A 20,010-nucleotide genomic window follows, 5' to 3' on the forward strand; every position below is an offset into this window, starting at 1 on the left:
ATAATCATACCCACAAAACCAAAATGTCGCTGCCATTTTTGTAGTCTACAAAAGCAGAGAAAAATATTGTCAAACCATTAATTATGAGAAAGAAAGTCAACATGCAAACACAAGTTACACATTTTGCCAACAAATGCATATTTGAACTTGAACTCTGACAGGCTTGGTGCTGTGACCACTTCCATGGGGAGTCTGCTTCAGTGACCCACCACCCTCTCAGTGAAGAACCTTTTCCCAATGACTCAAGGCGTGCACAAATTTTTGAGTATCAATTTTTTATGTCACTTGCGACATCTGTATTTCAGTTCAAGCTTCTAGAGCTTTGGAAGACCACCAGAAATGTCTGTATATAGGGAGTGGAAAGGATGGGAAAGCTCTAATTCCTTTTACTGTTGCTTCTGAAGACAATTACACTTGCTTAAATGAAAATATCTCTAAGCAGTGATTCTTTTCCCTTTTAATGCACTGGATTGCACCAAATACAATATTTTTAGGCACAAGAAGGACATGGACCTGTTGGAGTGCATCCAGAGGAGGGCCACGAAGATGATCCAAGGGCTGGAGCACTTTTCCTATGAGGACAGGCTGAGATAGTTGGGGTTGTCCAGCCTGGAGAAGAGAAGGCTCCAGGGAGACCTTATAGCCCCTTCCAGTCCCTGAAGGGGGCCTACAAGAAAGCTGGGGAGGGGCTGTTTGCAAGGGCATGTAGCGATAGGACAAGGGCCAATGGTTTTAAACTAGAGCAGGGCAGGTTTATTAGACATTAGGATGAAGTTCTTTCCACTGAGGGTGGTGAGACACTGGCCCAGGTTGCCCAGAGAGGTGGTGGAGGCCCCATCCCTGGAGACATTCAAGGCCAGACTTGATGAGGCTCTGAGCAACCTGATCTAGTCGAAGATGTCCCTGCTTACTGCAGGGGGGTTGGACTAGATGGCCTTTAAAGGTCCCTTCCAACCTGAACCATTCTATGATTCTATGATTTCTTCTGAAAAACACCTCCCAAGGATCTGTGGTTTTTATTAGCAAGCTGCTCACTGTTTTGGAGGCTGCTCTGATGATGTTGCTCAGATCAACTTTGCCTTGTTTCACTGCAGCATTTTTGTGAAGAGAATTGAAAAGGAACAGGCACATAAAAAGCAAGGAATTTTCCATCCCTCTGATGCTGGCAGTGACCCTGCTGTCGTCCAGCACGCTCCAAGAGCTGAGAGGAGCCACCATCCCCACTCTATCACTATACCCTCTTGTAAACAGAAGGGGCCTGAGGCTGATGCTATTTTAAGAGTTTCACAGAAATACAACGTTTCTCACTTTATAAAAGCATGGTTGCATAGAGGGTTACATTAGTGTCTGACCAGAGCTTGAGTACACACAGGCCTCCTTTCTTTTCTTTTTCAGCTATGAACTGAGGGTAATAATCTGGAACACAGAGGATGTAATTCTAGAAGATGAAAACATCTTTACAGGGCAAAAATCAAGTGATATCTATGTAAAAGGGTAAGTTCTTCACGACTTCAAAAGGCCAAGTAATATTTCATTCAAAAAGCAGATAATTATGTTGTGAGAATATCCGATAAGCTATTTCTGTAACCTTGGCACTTTGCTCTAAATGCCTGCCCAAATTACTCATTTGTCATGGATACTTCTTTTCTTCCCCCCTCCTTTTTTTTCCCTCTTAAAATCAAGTAACTTTAAAATGACACTAGTCCTTGCTTCCTGCTTAGACAGATTTGTTGTAAGAAGAGAACCAAGCCCATGGTTTAGCAAAAGTGATCAAACACTTACAGAATTTGAACTGTTAGGGGTTACATGGATGCAGAGAGTTATGAAATAATCAGGGAAAATGGAATTGTGACCACATTAGAAAGAAGAAATCTGGTGTTTGCCAGGCTATTTCTGTGGGAATTATTTTCTAACCTCGTGTGGGGAGCATGTGTGGGTGGATGAGTATGTCCGTGCTGGGGAGAACATCGCGTAGGCTCGTTCTCCATCTCCTTTCTGCTGCAGACAAAACGCTTGTCACAGCTGCAGAGATGTTACTGGGATAATCAGTAAATGGGAAGGATTTCACATAAATAAAATGAAAAGAGAGAGAGTGAAAGGTGAGTTTGACACTTAAACCAGTTCTTTTCTGAGATTGTAGCAGGTTACTTCTTAAAATTACTTGCCTGTTTGCAGTACGGCTTTGCCCTTTCTGCCTCTGAGCAGGTACCAGAGAGGAGTGGGGGGAAACTATGGCCTAGGTGGCAGTAGGAAGTATTGGAAATCTCAGGTGAGAGATTTGCCTTAGATTTCTTGCTATGTGTCCACTACTAGACAGTGAGATTATTATGCCAGCATGAATTGTGTCATTGCGGAGTGCTGGAAAAATCAGAATTTATGGAGCACTAGGCATATGGAAAAATGAATTTTCATAAAAGCCTGTTTTTATGAAAATTGCCAATGACCAGATGCAAAGAGCTGGAGGAGGCAGCACTGGGGCTGATGGAGCAGGGAAGAGAAGATGCTTTGCACTTTGCAGGTTCTGAAAATCATGTGAACATAATATGAAATCCAAAGTAAGCATAAGGACAGGGCAGTCTGGTAACAGCTCTTAGTCCTGTGTAGGGTATATCCAAGTGCATTTTACCAGGGAAACCTGTGTGAGCTCTGACCAAGCTGTGTGGGGTACCAGGAGTGGTTCCACTCCTTTGGAGCAGGCAATATTAGCCTGGGTGAAGAGGGCACTAATACCCATGTATGGACCCCAGCGGGCTGCAAGTGCGGTTATTGCACACCCTGGCTGAGCAAACCTCCCCTTGCAGTTCCCTGAGAGGAGCTACTCTGAAATCACTGCTGTTCACACAGATATATCCAACCTATCAATAAACTAATGTGTTCAGAGCAGCAGTGGAGTAGCTCTGAGAGGGCAAAATTAAGGAACTAAATAGGGAGCCAGCCTTTGTGCTGAGCTGTGTGATAACATGAGAACTTCACTATCAATGCCAGAGCGGTCTGACAGGGAGAGCCAGGAGCGGGTAACTTTTTGCTTCTGTGCCTTAGTGATGAAGACACAAATCTCATTATGTTCAGACAGTGCACTTGGCACTGAATCTGTCACCAGGCATGGATTTGCACTGCGGGCAGTGCCGTGCTTGGGATGGTTACTGTTTTTCCCAATTCCTTTTTGAAATAATGGGGCTTGCAGGGGAAAAGCCACTCTTTGGATGCAGCACAAAAATGCTAATCTTTACTCAAGCTGTGATAAATAATCTTCAGAACTAAAACTTACCTAGCTGGATCATTACCACTTCAGAAGAGAAGATTATGTTTAGGAAAGCATTGTCCTTTTGTAACATGGCATTGCACATCAGATGTTGTGCACACTGTAGCAGAAACCAAGAAGAAATCACAAGAAAAACCAGAGAGATTTCCCCAGCCATATTTATGCCATGTTTATACCCCAAAACAGCAACTGCAAACAATTTAGACTCTAATACTGATCACTTAAATCAGTATTGGGTCATTGACACAGAATTTATTAGTGTGGCACAACATGGCTACGAGGTGATTAGTAATGGATGAATCACTGATGCTGTCTTTGCCTCTCCCAAAGAAGACAGACATCTTAGCCAACAGTAAATGGCCAACTGGTATTTTGGGATCTGATCTAAATAAAAGTCATGTTCTTACTCTCAAATGTTGGTCATCGCTGGCCATTGCTGCTGTGCCATGGCTCAGAAGTAGCTGAGATCCCAGAGCCAGGGCTGTCACTATGTGTCACAGTCCTGAACAGTGTGTTACCTCACACTGATTAGGGAGGAATTAGTAAATTATCATGCCTGTAGCTGAATAACAACAACCACAACTCCAGCTCCCCTGGTGACAGCAGTGTATTCCACTATCTACTTGCCATAGGTGGATAAAGGGCCTGGAAGAGGACAAGCAGGAGACAGACGTACATTACAACTCCTTGACAGGAGAGGGCAACTTCAACTGGCGCTTTGTGTTCCCGTTCCACTATCTCCCAGCAGAGAAACAAATGGTAGTTAGTAAAAGAGAAAACATATTCTCCTTGGAAAAGACAGAGCGCAAAGTACCTGCAGAGTTGGTCCTTCAGGTGTGGGACTTTGAAAGACTCTCTTCCGATGATTTCTTGGGTAAGTATGCAATGGATCTGCCTGAACTTCACCTCAGGTCTTACCAGGCCTATATTTTGTAGAGGTATGTACAGAGCGGCATCTGAGACCCAACTTTTGGTTGTCTTTCTCTGAGGCGCCATGTTGCAAACATGTATTTCTTGGAGAGGGAATAATTAGGAACTCAGATGAGACGATGCCAGGACAATACAAATGAATGGCTGACAGTAGAGGGAGATCCCCAGCTGTGAAGCCTGAGCCCAGGCTGCTGCATTGCTCCATGTATCCCATCTGGAAGCTGCTGTTTGAATGCGTTCACATCTGTCTGGCCTCTGAGTGTTGTCACATTACTTCTCCCTCCAGGCACTCTTGAATTGAACCTGAATGGGTTCCCTCGAGCAGCAAAGACAGCCAAGAGCTGTGACCTAGGCATGGTTGTGGCAGCAAGTGAAGAAAACAAGATCTCCATATTTCAGCAGAAGCGCGTCAGAGGCTGGTGGCCTTTCATCAAGGCTGGGGAGCTCACGGTAGGCAGCTCACTACAGATGAACAGCTTTTCTCTGGACTGAGGTCCTGAGACAGACAGATGCTGATCTTGGGTGTAGTATCTGAACAATCGCCACTGGCAATCCCTAGGGCTCCTCCAAATGTTTCAGTGGTCCCCCATAAATATGGTTCAGATAATCCCAGGCAGCCAGAGCTCTTTGTACTTTTTCTTTGCTTTCTTCTACTGTTCATCTCCCAGCACACTGGATGGGTAGAGTGGAAAATCAGGTGTTTCCAGCCAACTTTATGTCAGTTGAGGAAATCCTGGGAGGAATCTTACCCGCCTATTTATTTATTTTCTATTTATTTCTCACTTCAACCAGGGTCAAAGAACAGATTGTAGATTCTACCATTACTCTCCTTGCTAGTGACACGTCTCAAGCAGAAAGACCACAGTCCCCTCTTCCTGCTGAAGTGTACTCACTAAGCCAATTTGGTTTGTTTTTTTTTTTTTGGTTTAGTGGCAGGATACAACTGGTATAAAGGAATGCAAAGGACAGTGGCAGCTTCCCCCACACTCTACAAGACTTGTTATATCAGAAGTATCCTCCTAAGAAGAATATAAATGCTGATACAAAATTTTAATTTACCTGAAGCCTCTAGTGTAACAAGGCTTGCCAACAGGGTGTAAATCTCACTCAGCGTGTACCTAGCCATTTATCTCAGGGTTTTCTTCTGCAGCATCTTTTTACAATGTTGCAGTGTTTTCTGTGTATAATCTGGAGCTACAGTGAAATTCCCAGTGTTTAACACAACTTCTTCATTTTCCCCTGTCTTTAAGGCTCCTTTGTGCTGTTACAGCAGTATAGGGATCCTCAGCGTAGGTGAAAGACAGCTCTGCTCCTCTGTTTCCTAGGTGGATTGCATGTATCTAGGCATGAAATACATCCCAATAGGTAACTCTGCACATGGTCTTTGGGGCATGTCTGCATGAAACAGAGCATGAAGCAGAGCTGTGTAAGCTAGTGAAGGAAAACCTGAGCTGATCTGCTCATGCGGCCACAGAGCTCCTCGGGAGCTTGGACCTGAACCTAGACATCCCTGCAGCCCTGTTCTGGGATTAGTGTGGTTGGAGTCTTTTTAGGTCCATCCAGATCTCTGTGAGGACACAGACCAAGAGCTACAAGCTGCCTTCCTGTAGTATAGCCCTCCACAAATTCACCTGCTTTGGCCCTTTTTTAGGGGATCTACCTCCCTCTCTAGACTTTCATTGACTATCCAAGAGTTTTCCTAAACCTCACCCTTCCATCCCTTCCAGCAAGAAGAATGCCTTAACAAATAGTGCTATCTTCAAGTTTGTTGCCTTCATCAGATTGAAGGTGACTGTGTATTTTCCATGGTTTTAGTGGATGGGCTCCATTTGCAAATCCCTGCTTTACCTTAATTCTCTCAGCTCTCATACAATTGATTCTCTTTCTCCCAGTCCACTTTCATCTCTTGATCCCTTTGTCTTACACATTGATCCCTTTCATCTGAATCCTTCTTTCAGTCCAGTTCTGTCCTGAATCCCAGCTGCTGGCCATAGGTTTTTTAAACACTTTAGTTTTTGATATCCACAAAGGTATGGGGTAGGAAAATAACAAATAACATGAAAAGCCATTTGTCCGTTATTCATCCATCACAGATTTTATGAAGCTGATTTGATTTATCCACTCTTAATTGTTACTGGAATCTTTAAATCTCTGAAATCTTCATAATTTTTTTTCATTTGGCCTAATTAAATTTATAGTGGAGAAAGTACTGAGGAACGCACCTGGATAAACAGGGAAAAGAGAGAACGTCTCTGTAACCTAACACAGATGGAAATAACAACAGATTTGTTGCTGTGAGTGCAAGGGAAAAGCAAATATCTAACCCATATTTAGGAAGCTCTAACATCCGTAGTAGAAGTTACAGTTGATACTAAGAGTCTGAATATCTCAAATTACATGTTTCTACTGCAAGATGTAACAGACATGATCTTTTATAAGTGATAATATTTTATCGGTCACTCAACTGGCTTTAATGGGTTGTCACAATGAAAAGATGCAGTAACCAGAAATTATATCCCATTATGACTTTTCTGAATTCTAGAAATTATCAGTAAGTTGGTGCTGAACAAATTTGCCCTTTTGTCGCAGCTCTGCATATCATCTTCTGGCCATCCATCAAGAAAATTGACTCTGAATCCACCTGCCAGACTGCTATTCTTTTAGCCTGAATAGAGCTCTGGGACTGCATGACATTTTCTGCACACAGATCTCGTTTCTGGCCATCTTCCTTTCATGAGCTGAGACCCCACAGCTCAAGTGCTCCAGCACTTGTGACTGGCTGAATTTCCCCTCTTTGGTGGGCTACACCTTGTCCACATCAGCAGTGCAGCTTCCAGCTCGGCTACTCAGCTGTGCCAGGACATGCCTCAGGTAGAAGACAGCTCTTCTTAGATGAATTACATTATAATTTAGGAAGCAGAAAATACATTATGGGTCTGGAAGAAAACATCCTACCTCTCTTTCCTCATTGTCCTTGAGCATAAGCCAGGAATTTGGTGCCTGGGTTTTCCTTTGTGCTTTCTCTTTAACTGCAAAGACTTCATCTTATTTTCTTCAGTCAAGTTTCTTCGCCCTCAGCTTATTCCATAATTTCTCCACAAGCTGTACCCTGCTGTGATTTAGTGATAATAACCCAGGAGTGGATACTTACATATGATCTCTCTGATCCAGGGCAAGGTGGAAGCTGAGTTTCACTTAGTCACAGCAGAAGAAGCTGAGAAGAATCCTGTAGGCAAAGCTCGAAAGGAGCCCGAGCCCTTGGAAAAACCCAAGTGAGTAAGAGCATACCCATTAAACAAGGTGGGGCAGGGGCATTCAGCAGGAGATGGGGAAGAACAGGTCTTCTTACACCTCTCCTGGCTTTTCTCCTCTTTCCTGCTGTAACCTTGAGCAAGCCATTTGTCCAAATTGTGCATTGCCTGGCTGCTGGCACTCGCAGCCGGCAGCACCTTCCAGGTTAGCTGAAATGCCTTCCTCTGGAAGCCCAAATAAATTGCATTGCTGCGTGTTTGTGGTCAGCTAGAGTTCACACGCAAGCTCATTCCATAGCTGACCTGCCATGTGATAGCCTCTTAAAAACCATCATAACTTATGCATATACCTAACACCTCGGTTTGGTCACCAATAAAGATCAGATGGATTATATTTACTATGTTAAGAGGATAACTATAAGCCATTAATTTTTAAGTGCTTTAAAGTGACTGTATGAAATATTTCCTGTGTTCAGGTTGTTTTTTAATATGATCATTAGGAGGCAGAGTCTTAGTATTAGGAAAAAAGAATTTTGGATATTACGAAAAATTTCTTCACCGAAAGGGTTGTCAAACATTGGAACAGGCTGCCCAGGGAAGTGGTTGAGTCACCATCCCTGGAGGTATTTAAAAGAAGTGTAGATGTGGTGTGAGGGACATGGTTTAGTGGTGCACTCGGCAGTGTTGTGTTAACGGTTGATGATCTTAAGGATCTTTTCCAACCTAAATGATTCTATGATTCTAAGAATTATCTGCACACGTTTAAAGGTGTCTTAGGTGCTACATATCAGTGGAAAACTGATCTCTACATACATCTAGTTGTTTTTGCATAAGTTAATCTTTTGCAGATAAAGGCACATAAAACACAAAAATAGGTCATACACGAATAATATGACTTTAACAAATCTACCTCTAATTTTTTTGTACTTCATAATCAGAGAATGAATATGCTTATTTTTCATCATAAGAATTTTTAATGAGGACATTTTAAGTGGTTTAATGAAGGCAGATGATCTAGAAGGAGCATTTTGTCTTTCGGTATTTGTCACATTAAAAAAATATTATTGGCTGAGATTTTCACATTCAGAAAAAAAGTACTTCTGATCTATTTTTGCTCAAGTACTTTGTTCTACTAAAGTAATGAGCTAGGTTTTTAAAAAAAAGAGAGAGAAATTGATGTTATATTTCCTGCTACCAAAGCTTCTAAAAATCAATTGCTAATCATAATGGTAATCACTGCACATTCTGTTTAATTTTGTTGGTTTGATACACATGTTGAGATAAACACGAAAAAGGAGAAAACAGCATGAAGGTGAAATTGCCAATACCCCTACAAAGGGTATAAATTTAGCCTGAAAATTAGAGGTACTAGACTTGTTAAAAATTAGCCTTGGAAAGACTTTAATCAATCATTTGACCCAACGTCTTTACGCAAAGGCAGGATGAGCTATGTCTGACAGATGTCTGTCTGAAAGGCTCCCAGTAATAGAAACTAAAGCACTACAGAGAAGGGAGGACTGGGATAGCTCTGAAATACATCTGCTGGGAGGCAATCAGCCTAGGCAGTTTTAAGAGGGAGCGTAGCGTTTAATAGAAAGATTACATGTCCAGAAGGTTGTCAACAGGATGGGCAAAGGCACCCTCTCATTTTCCTCTCATTTTTTTTTCCATCCCAGCCCATGAATACCAGGCAGCCGGGGGCTCAAGGGCTCCCTGCTTTTTCACCTCAAGGGCATTTTATCTGCAAGTGTACTGTTGGGTCAAAAGGTTGTCACTAGCTTGGTGGCCCCTTCTCTGCTGCACAGCCAGCCTGGAGGTGTTTTGACCCAGAAGCCACAAAACCAGAGTGTTCCTCCGGGACTGGCACTGAGTAGGAGTGCAAGAGTGCACTGAGTAAGAGCCTCAGAGAGGCTCCTCATCCAACACATGTCTCAACGCAGTTCGACTCTTAATTGAGATGCATGCCTCAATTAAATTAAAATTAGGGTGAGGCTAGTCTCACTTGACATTACTCATCTCAGAAGCAAGCCATTCAGGCTCCTTTTGTAGCTGCTCATGTACAGGTGAGGGAGTCATCTGAATTACCTAACATGCGTATCTCAAGATGGGAGCTAGGGAAAAAGATGAACAGAAGGTTCTTTGTCCTCCAGAAGGTCCTTCCTCTCCACATGCAGACAGCCCATATGACTGACCAGGCTGGGCATCTAAGTTTTAAAGTTAGGCAAAATAAATCCCAAGGTTACTAAAGCCCTATCAGCATGTGGATAGTAAATACTATATTAGCTAGACGCTCACTTACCGGAAAGAAAATAAACTCGTAGCTGAAGATATTGCATGCCTCAGTTCCATAAAGCTGGTGTTTAAGTTTACCAGCTCAGTGCCCCTGAGTGATGGAATATGTGGTTCATACATGCAGAGGAGTCAAAATCAACTGAGTGCTAACAGATAACTGTTTCTGCACTTCAAATGAGTTCTCCTCAGGAAGAAGTGGATCTCAAGGAGCTTTGTGTCAGGACCTCCATATCTATATGCCAGTACTGTAGGTTCACATTTTTTTTGCTAATCATGTAGGCTCACACAGAGAAGCAGAGAAATTTTCAGATTGTTTTGCGTAATTAGGTTTTTAAATTAAGAAACGAAATAATTTCAAAACCCAAATTATCTTCTAGGAGCTACTAGACAATAGCAGACTCTTTAATGTACTAGAAAAAGGGTATACAAAGAATAAACGTCTGGGAACTAAAGAGAAACATGCAAATAAGATAGAAGATGCAGTGTAATTTCCTGCTGGCCAGAGCACCGTGAAGTTATCCATCTCTATTTGTCTCTACTGATCAAGACGGGATGCTTTTCCGGATGCTCTCTATTATAACCAATACACTGGCTATAGCTGGTACTGAATCCTATTGCCTACGTTGCAAAGAAAACAAATTAAATGAGAGACAGTTGGCTTTTTTTGCCCTGTTTTTAAAGGTTATGAAAAGCTCTTAAGTAGTTGGAACATGCAGATTAATGGCTTTGTTACTCAAGTCTGTGATTCAGTAAGTTTCGCTCTTTACACAGTATCCATTTTTAAATAATTCCTTTTAACCTGGAGGGCTTGTTTGTTGATTTATTTCTGAGTCATTTCCACCTCAGTATAAAACGCAGTCTTTAGTTAAAAGATATTCAGTTGGCCTTTTAGATTTGCAGACTTTCTGTCATGTTGGCATTCACTTCCATATGCAGAATGCTGAATTCTCCAGTTGACTCAGACATTGCTTAAATTCCTTACATGGCTTTCTAGAGTGAGACATGACCGCTGCTTTTTGTGACCTTCGGTCTTAATTTCATTCTCCTTAGTGCTGCACCATCTGCACAATTACTGTGACATTGGATAAGAAAGACAACCTGCACCCAATTTTGCTCGTGTTACTGTTGCTCCACACCACCATACTTGTCAGGTCATCCCATCACACAGAGCTGATGGATGTTGCCTCAGCTCATCGCAGGGTTAGGGCTGTTGAATTTAGAGGCACAGTGACCTCCCAAGCCGGGTGGCATGCCAGAGGAGAGACTATGCCAACGTTTTTCCTAAGGAGAATGTTGTTTTGCTCTCTATGCAGCCAGCTTTGTCATACAGTGTGAAGAAACTCCTGATTATAGAGACAATATGATATGGGGCAACATTTGGGAAAAAGTAAGGACTGTGAAGTGCAGATAGTCACCACGAGGTGAAGGTGACTCTCCTTCCCTTTATGTACCCAGGCAAACTACCTGGATTCTGGGGTTCACCTCATCTCCTGTTTTCAGGGGGCCTGTTTTCAAACTCCTTCTGAAAATACACCATTTGGGGCCGTATGCCAGGCCTGAGCTGGCTCTGCCTGTTATGGTACCATGACTATCACTGAGCAATTAGATTTTGTAGTGGCTCATTAATCCTTTTGCAATGCTAAATTCCATGCAATGATTAGAAAGATTTTGAACTCAAGTTCAAGATGTCTACATTTCTTCTTTAGGATTTATCACAATCTTGTTCGTAATTTTGAGCTCTATGTCTTGTCTTAAGTTGGAGTAGTTATGAAGTATGAACTGGAATTTCATTCCCAGTGGCATGAGGAGCTTGGGCTCAGGGACAGATGGAAGAAGAAGAGTGACCTTGTAGTACATGAAACTCATGGAAGTTCCCTACAAATTCTTTAGTCAGTTCCCTGGAGTTAAAGGTCCTTTTTAGACTCAATATGTATTTTTGCAGTCGGAAGTAGCCTGGATCTGCCTTTACAAAAGTTTTTCTCTTTTTCTTTCTTCCCCTTTAGCCGACCAGACACATCCTTCTCTTGGTTTGTAAATCCTTTCAAGTGTTTGTATCACCTGATCTGGAGAAATTACAAGAAGTACATCATCATCGGCATAATTCTACTTGTTCTCGTTGTCTTCTTGGTGCTCTTCATCTACACGCTGCCAGGTGCGATCAGTCATAAGATAGTTGTAGGATAAGCATAGGTTATTGTAACCAATTTTATACTCAGTTAAAAATAAAAGTCAGGCATACAGAATTTATGAACGTCTCATTCCTTTTAAGAAGAAAACACAAATATTCGCATCAGAAGCTGGAGACCTCTTACAATATTTTAACAACTTCTTTGGCTGCCCCTTCAGAGCCAGCCTTAATGTACATTATCATTAATATACTGCCGCAGCTTTAGTGACAATGAAAGTTTGATGCGGCACCTAAAACTGAGTTTGAAAGTAAATTCCTTAATGCTGTGTAGAAACTGATTTGTCAGTCAAGTATTTATTATTACATACAGGTGATTAAATATTAAGAGCAAAATCTGTACACAGATATACATGTATAGTTCAGTCTTTGCATAGTTTTGTAACTAATTATTTGAACTGTTTTCCAATGACCTATAATGGCACAATTATTTTGAGATAAAAGGTTTATTAAAAAAATATCTAAGGTTAAATTGTCTCATTTGGTGTCATGCACTGAATTCATCCTGCGCCTCACAGTAGGAGCTCTGTGCTCTATAAGGACGTCTCACACACTTATAAATGAGGTAAACGTCAGTGACGGGGGGAGGTAGAAGCAGAGAGGGAAAGAACTTTTTTCAGCTGCAGTTTGAAAGTGCTGGAGGTCACTGGAGGAGAGGGATCAGGAAGATGAAGACTCAGCTGCAGGCACTGCAGTAGCAAATGATCCTTGTAAAGGAGAAGGAACAGTGAGAATCCTGCTGCTTGACAAGCAGAGGGAAAAAGGAATGGGAAAGAGAAAGGCTGCAGAGTGGAACAAATCATGGAGGATTAAAGAACGCAAGGAATAAATCCTTACACAGTTGTCAATGTGAAAATCTTCATCCTACTTAAGAACATAGAAAATGCTGCAGCCTGTGTCATGCACAAAGCAAGGCTTGCTTACTTAATGACCCCACTTGGCCTTAAAATGAATGATTATGAATTTGATGTAGCAATAGAAATCTCCTCGAGTTTCATCCATGGTTAGACATGTTGTAAAGGTGACCTTTGAGAAAATGCTTTCCATCATGCTCCGCTCATAAAAAGTGTGAGCAGCCTGTGCAAATTTTAAAGTATCAAAAGGTAAGAAAAAGAAATCCTAGAAATGCTGTTAATTCTGCCAAGCTCAGGGTGCGGGAACAGAAATCTGTGTAACTCTCAGAGGTCAGTTCTATGGGAAGCTTATGCGGCACTGCTTGTACCTGGCCTGTTAAGGCTTTACAACGAGCCTCTGTCTTCCCCTCTGGCCTACAACACAGGGAATTGCATTATTCTGAAAAATTGATGTCATTGAATCTTGCACAGAGAAAATATTTCACATTTAAAAAGGTTTGAGGCTTGTTTTAGGGGCTGGTTTTGGATGGGATGAATTGCTCTAAAAGTGCCTCTTCCTCTTTCCACTGATGATAGAGGCAGATGGCTAAAGGCAGACTGAAAGCACCCCATCCCCACCCCATCCAACCGATTGTGACTCAGTATTTCTTCTAAAGTTCATGTTTTAAGTATATAATAAATGTAAATAAATTACTTAGGTATGTGAGTAATTACATTACAGCTAGACGTGTGGTAAAAGGACTCCACCGGATGGATTTTATTGTTGTGTCATTTTCCTTTATAAGTGTATTTAATATGACCAAGAAATTAGAACAAAATTACATGCTGGAATCTGGACTAGTTAAACGCAGCAATGCAGGACAGCGATGTGGAAAGGTGCTGAGCACCCTCAAGTCCCTCTTCATCTCATATCCCTCTGCACTGCGGCCTCGTCTGGTGCGGTCTCTGCTTACACAGCATGTGGGACACGTTCCTCTGAAACCACATCTTTTTCAATTTTGTGCCATCTTGCAATCGAGCCTGTATGAGAGAGAAAATGAGATGTTATTTCTCCTAATATGTCTCACCATACCATGAATTCTGGAATTGCGATTTAAAAGCTCCAATAAGAGCAAAGAAAATTATTTTGGTGCAAAAGGTGGGAGGCGAATCGTGACAATCAGAGTATGTTGTGACAGCCATAAAGGCAATGGTTCTGATTTTTTCCCAGTGCAACAAGGCAGTAGGCCTGGTCCCGCATGGCAGCTGCTGTGTCCATCTGTCCTTACTCTGCTTGTTTGCCCTTGCTGTCATGGGCTGTGTGAGGCGCTGGACTGTGGCTTGACCACCTTGCCCTTGCCGGAGGGTCCTCCTGCGCGACTCCAGGACCAAGCCTTGTCTCTGGAGCCCAGCAGCAAGAATGCTGTGGCAGCAGCATTATTAGGACAAGATGGCTGAAATGACATTCCCCTCCAAGTCTTGGTCTGAGTCTGGATGAGCAGGGACCGTGCAAAGACCCTGTCCCCTTTTGTCCCTTGCAAATAACCATCTCCTTCACCCCTGCTGCCCCTGGGGCCTTCAGTCCCCTGCAGGATGACCATCCCCGAGCCCCTTGTATCGCTGAACACTGAGGTCCCCTTACCCCTGCATAGCCCTGCAGAGCGGGCTAAAAAGGGCTTCACGCAGCCAAGAAGCAAGCAAGCTAACTCTTCCACAAGTCTTAAACTGCCTAGCACATGTAAGCTGAGCTGGATAGCGTTGTCTTATAGGACAAAGTTAAATCAAAAACCTTGTCATGATCTTCCAGATGGCTGCAAAGTAGCTGGAGAGGTAGAACTGTCAGTAAGGATTAAAGAGACAAAATACAGCAACATTCAATGCTGGACTACTCATACGGATGCCAGATGTTATGGGTTTGCATTTTAAGTGAATTTATGGTGACATGGTCTTTGTCATTAACAAGGAGTGAGGTTTATACCGAGGATTGTTATTATTGTCAAGGGCTCCTGTGTATTTTATACAAAAAGAAGAGATCCTTATCCTGGGCAGTTTTCTCAACATCGGTCTGCAATAATACTGGCTCAATTTTGAAGCCCCCTGGTACAACTTGGAGTTTTATCAACTGGTTTCTGACCACAAATAGCTCATTAAATAGCTGAGCGCTACCATTTGCAGATACAAGATCTGTGGGTATAAGATGGTATTCTTGGGACAGGAAGGCTAGCCAGGAATCCCAAAAATGTTTAGAAATAACAGCCTACCACTGCTGATCTAAAAAGGCACGTTCTCCTTTGAGACATTTGGCTTGTCACAAAAAACACTGCTTTTTGCATCCAAAAATCTTCTCAGGTAGGAGTAGATGTTATCCTTCTGGTGAGCAAACTTGAAAGATGGAGAGACCTATGCCTGAACTGTTGAAGACAGACTCAAGTTTGGGGTGTAATAATTTCTGAGTGCCCAATTTCAGGTACCCTGAGTCAGATTTTTAGACAAAAACTCACCTCCTGCTGGCATTTAAGGAGCAGAGTGGGAACAGAGTCCCATGATTTAGTGTTGTGGAGCAAGTTGGGCATTCCTCCTCCTGCTCTAGGCTCCAGTTGTAGCTGATTTGACCTGTGGGCACATCAAGATAGGTGACCGGGGACAACATGGCAGAGGGTTGTGCTGACCAGATTGAAGCCAGCTCTAGCCTGGAAACATGCATTGGTGCCAAAGCCTTGTTGCTTTCAACCAGACGCATCAGGACACAGAGCAAATAGTGGTCTGGTGTCACCCATGCATGTGGCCATTGTTGTAGGAGGATGTGCTGCATTTTCAATCATGAGGCAAAACCTTGCATCGAAAGAAATTGTACAATAAATGCTACCAGCAGATGTCCAGCAGCACAGCGGTGGAGATGGGGCAACAAGGGAAGATGGACCTTTGCCCGGTTCTGGTGATACAGCTGAAGAACATCCGAGGAAAGAAAACAGAAAGTCTACTTTTAAGGAGGAAAAACAAAGCAGAACCTAATCAAGATACAACATGAAGCACTAGAAGAGGAATGTTTCTCTGTGGAAAAAAACTCAGCTCCAGGCACATTCACAGGCATAATAAAATGAAATCTTTATAAAACATTATTACATGAGTCAGAAGGAAGAAGCATTACTGCCATTGAAGAGCAGATATGTGAAACCATTTGCTCTAACAGAGCAGGAGAAAAGTGATAGCCAATCACTACCAGATCTTTGCTGTCGGGGCCTCCCATGAAAGGGAACAATACTGAACACCAACAGATTACTGAGTCCTTGAGAAAAATATCCATTCATTTATACCTCTGTCATTTCTATTAGCTCAGTTCGGGAACATTCAGTGGCATCGTAATACTACAGGCAAGCAAGAGCATGAAATGCTTAAGAAGCAGCACGAGTTTTGAGCTCAGCCAGTAAAAGCAGTTACCAGTAACCAGTACCCACCCCAGTGGGGTTTGCCACAGTCTTGCTTGATTTTCTGCTGTAAGAACAGAAACAAGCTGTTATCACTGATTTTGCTACATGACGGCGAGGTACATGACGGCGAGGTACATGACAGTAAAAGGCCTTATGAGCATTGACCTCTTTTGGCAATTTTGTGTTCCCATATAGCTAATTAGAACAAAAAAAAAAAATCTTACCTCACACTGCACAGTGTAGCAGCTCCCAAAGAACACACTTGCTGTTCCTGACTTGCTGCAGGAGTCCACAACAAAAACCCAACATTTACCTGTGTAAGCAAAAGCTACCCCATCCTGGCTGCTGAAATCCAGCTGTTTATGTGTGCCCATCTGGAAAATACCATAGTATGAAGTGATGACCAGACCCACCAGGTGTTAAGGATGGGGCCATGCGCAGCACCCATTACCAGCTGTTTCCCACTCATAACATCCCAGCCCGTCACAAAACCCTGAGGAAGACTAAAGCATAGGCTTCCCTCCACTGCCACCATAACTCAGGAGCTTAAACTACCACAGGATAAAAAGGGATCAGGGGAAAAAATGTAATTTCGAATTCCTCCTCCTCACCCATTAAGTGAGACAGGGAAAAGTAGTGCTTGATTTCCCTGTCAGCCTAGTTCCCACCAGGAGATCTGCTCTGGAGATCCGTTTTCCCTTCTTTGCCATGTGGCCCCTTGGCAGCAAGTATGTCCCTCTTCTTGCTCAATGTGACCTGGGTGAGGACCGATTGCTTCTGCTGTGAATGGGGCAGCACGTCTGACCCCCTTCTAAAATAAATGGTCAAATAAATGGGCTTGGGAGGGCTCTTCTGACAACCTAGCTGATGGACAAATGTTTCCAGGTCCTGTGCTGGGAGCTATCATGCTCTGAGCACGGTGTCTGCTCATCTGTTCCCTCACACCAGCACAAGCCAGGAGCCTCGGGAGAGCCTCTGCAGCCACCGCGAGAGATGCTGGCAGGCTCTGAGGAGCTGCGCCAGCCCAGCCTGGCATTTTGGCCTTGCATTGCTCAGACTGTGGAAGAGCAGGACACAGAGGGGAGCAGGGGTGTTAGAAGATCCTTTTCACGCACGGGAGCAACTCCAGCAACTTACACACTGTGCTGATCATTGGCGATTTTCTAACCTCCAGAAGGAAGCTTTGCTTGCTATCATTTAGGCAGCTCCTTCTGTTTTCAAGGGAACGATGGAAATACATGTTTTTGTTGACTGGCCCAACCCTTTAGCCACCCAAGTGCAGCAGTTAGCATCTCATTCGCTGCTGGACCCCCGGCTGCTCCTGCTGAACCGCAGCGCTCTCAAATGCATTAGCCAGCAGCTGTGGTTGCACAGCCATGGCTGCTGACCTGTGGCTGCAAAGCCCCGATCGCAGAGCCGTGGTTGCAGAGCCGTGATTTCACAGCCATGGATACCTCATAGCAGCTGGCACCTCCACACCTGCTCCAAAATGCTGGAGATGTCACGAAACAGACCGGACAGACAGTCAATCCAGAGGTATTGTCACTGCTTGAAAACAAACAACTCTGTCTCTGACACGTTTCAGGGAGACTAAAGCTTTCAGGATGAATCAGGCTTCACCTAAGAGGCAGAGCAGTCCTTTCCTACACAGGGACATAACCACGTGTCAGGCCGGGTGGTGGCTTTTGTATTCTCTGTGTAGAAAAGCACCACAAATAGAGCGATCTGACACCATTTTGTGGCTCTGCCATGGACTCGTCTTTGCCTTTTGAGAGTCAGGTTTTAATGCAAACCATGAAAAGCATCAAGAACTGATTAAATCTGTAAAAGTTCCCAGGTAGACACACCTAACTATCAACCAAATTGTGATAAAGGTGAAAGGACAGCTTTCAAAAATGTATCCTCCAATTTTCAGTCTGTAAGGAAGAGATACCTTCTTCTGAAAGCCTGGTCTTTTTACTTTTTTAGCTCCTCGCAAACATATTTAAAAGGGAAGAACGTTTTTAAAAGGGAAGGTAGGAACGTGACTGGCAGAAATTGTGGATGGCATACTCCATTAGTTAGGGTGGGATTACCATACTGAGAGTGGCCATTCATAGCTAGACTGCATTAATGTTTTATAGAATATTGAATTTGTGGATTGGCAGAACAATTTATCCTACAAAGCAAAGGAAGGGGGAAAAGCTAAGCCCCAAAACAGACTGTATACATCTTGATCCTGCAGTTATCATTCTTCTGAGACAACAAATTCGACATCTCTGTGTCTGCTGGCAGATTTAATTCTTTGCGTTTTTTAAGTCCAATATGAAATAATCTGTATATCCTGAACATGGGGTGGGTATTTTTTGTTTAGATTGGAGGTTCGTTTTATTGTTTGGATTTTTTTTTTGCCTGAAATTTCTTGAAAGTTTTGATTCTGCACAAACTGAAGAGATTTTACCTGTAAAGAGATTTCTTTCCTACTCAGAAAAAGTTTGAAGGCACTATGGTTGATGTTCATGTGACCATAGCTCCAGCAGTTAGTTTATCTGAAGGTTCAACACCTGAGGGTCTCCCCTACCATTACACCTACCCCCTGGATGTCTCCCTTTTTACACTGCATGTAGTACACCATCTCCAGACAGTCCTGGCACCTTCAGTAAGTACAAGGTGCCACAGAATCACGGAATCACAGAATGGTAGGGGTTGGAAGGGACCTCTGGAGATCATCTAGTCCAACCCCCTGCCAGAGCAGGGTCACCCAGAGCAGGTTGCACAGGAACGCGTCCAGGTGGGTTTTGAATGTCTCCAGAGACGGAGACTCCACCACCTCTCTGGGCAGCCTGTTCCAGTGCTCTGCCACCCTCAAAGGAAAGTTCCTCCTCATGTTTAGATGGAACTTCCTATGCTCAAGTTTGTGTCTGTTACCTCTTGTCCTGTCCCCGGGCACCACTGAAAAAGACTGGCCCCATCAGTATGTCCTCCACTTCCACTGTGATTTCAACACAAAGAAACACGATCACCACTGCCCAGGTTATATTAAGGATATATTGGAAAAAAGGAAGGCATTACCCAGACGTTTGAATCTTATTCCTCACCTAGAGACCTTTCATGCTTGACTATCACCATTCTGATGGCTGTATAGATAAGAGACAGCTGTATCCATCCTACATGGAATATTATAAAACAAATGTCCGTCTCTGTGCACCTGATCGTTCCACAAAGACAGAAATATCTTGTAACACTGCGGTTGTTGCTGCTGCTTCTGAGGGCAGTTTCCATGGGAAGGCAGTTCGGTCGGGGTCGTGAAGCCAGCGGGGTCTGCAGGGGCTCTGCCCTGCCCCGCTTCCTGCAGAATATTCTGTGCCTCGCTCCCAGCCCGCGAACGGCACTGCGCCCGGCAGATTGGTCTCGCACTGACTAACGACTACATTAAAATTACTTTTACATTTGGAAGAAACAAATCCCCTGATGAGGTGACATAAGAATTTGTTTCCTCCACGCGTTAGTCACAGGAACGGCTTTTGATTGCTGGGAGGAGCTCCTCATTGCGCTGTGTGCCGGCTGTGAGCTCCAAAGGGGATATTTATGAGCTTGGCTGAATAGCCTGTTCGCCTTCAGCTCTGAAGTGCAGAGTGCTGTCTCCTTCCAGACTAAATCATACATTTTCTGTCAGCTGTTTGTGACTGGGGAAAGCTCGGCCCAAGAACTTGTTCCAGGCTCCCAGGCATTGTATGACAACAACCACCTCTCCCTTCTGCTTTCTAATTAAGTCCCCATCTAAAAAGTAAACAGATAACAACTTTTCACATCTTTCTCATGGATAAAAATCTTCCAGACTGCATCTCTT

At 43.4% G+C, this 20,010-nt stretch overlaps 1 protein-coding gene across 1 annotated transcript in view; it reads left to right on the forward strand.

Annotated features, from left to right (window-relative positions):
• The window catches only part of FER1L6 (fer-1 like family member 6), a 68,242-nt gene extending 56,323 nt beyond the window's left edge, over positions 1 to 11,919 (forward strand). Inside the window, exons 37-41 of the mRNA XM_074573560.1 lie at positions 1,396 to 1,494; positions 3,895 to 4,136; positions 4,479 to 4,642; positions 7,364 to 7,464; positions 11,739 to 11,919. Of these exons, the coding sequence (XP_074429661.1) occupies positions 1,396 to 1,494; positions 3,895 to 4,136; positions 4,479 to 4,642; positions 7,364 to 7,464; positions 11,739 to 11,919 (787 nt within the window). The remainder of the gene's footprint in view (positions 1 to 1,395; positions 1,495 to 3,894; positions 4,137 to 4,478; positions 4,643 to 7,363; positions 7,465 to 11,738) is intronic.
• Positions 11,920 to 20,010: the final 8,091 nt, after the last annotated feature.

Source organism: Larus michahellis, chromosome 2 (genome assembly GCF_964199755.1).
Source record: "Larus michahellis chromosome 2, bLarMic1.1, whole genome shotgun sequence".
NCBI classification, from domain to species: Eukaryota; Metazoa; Chordata; class Aves; order Charadriiformes; family Laridae; genus Larus; species Larus michahellis.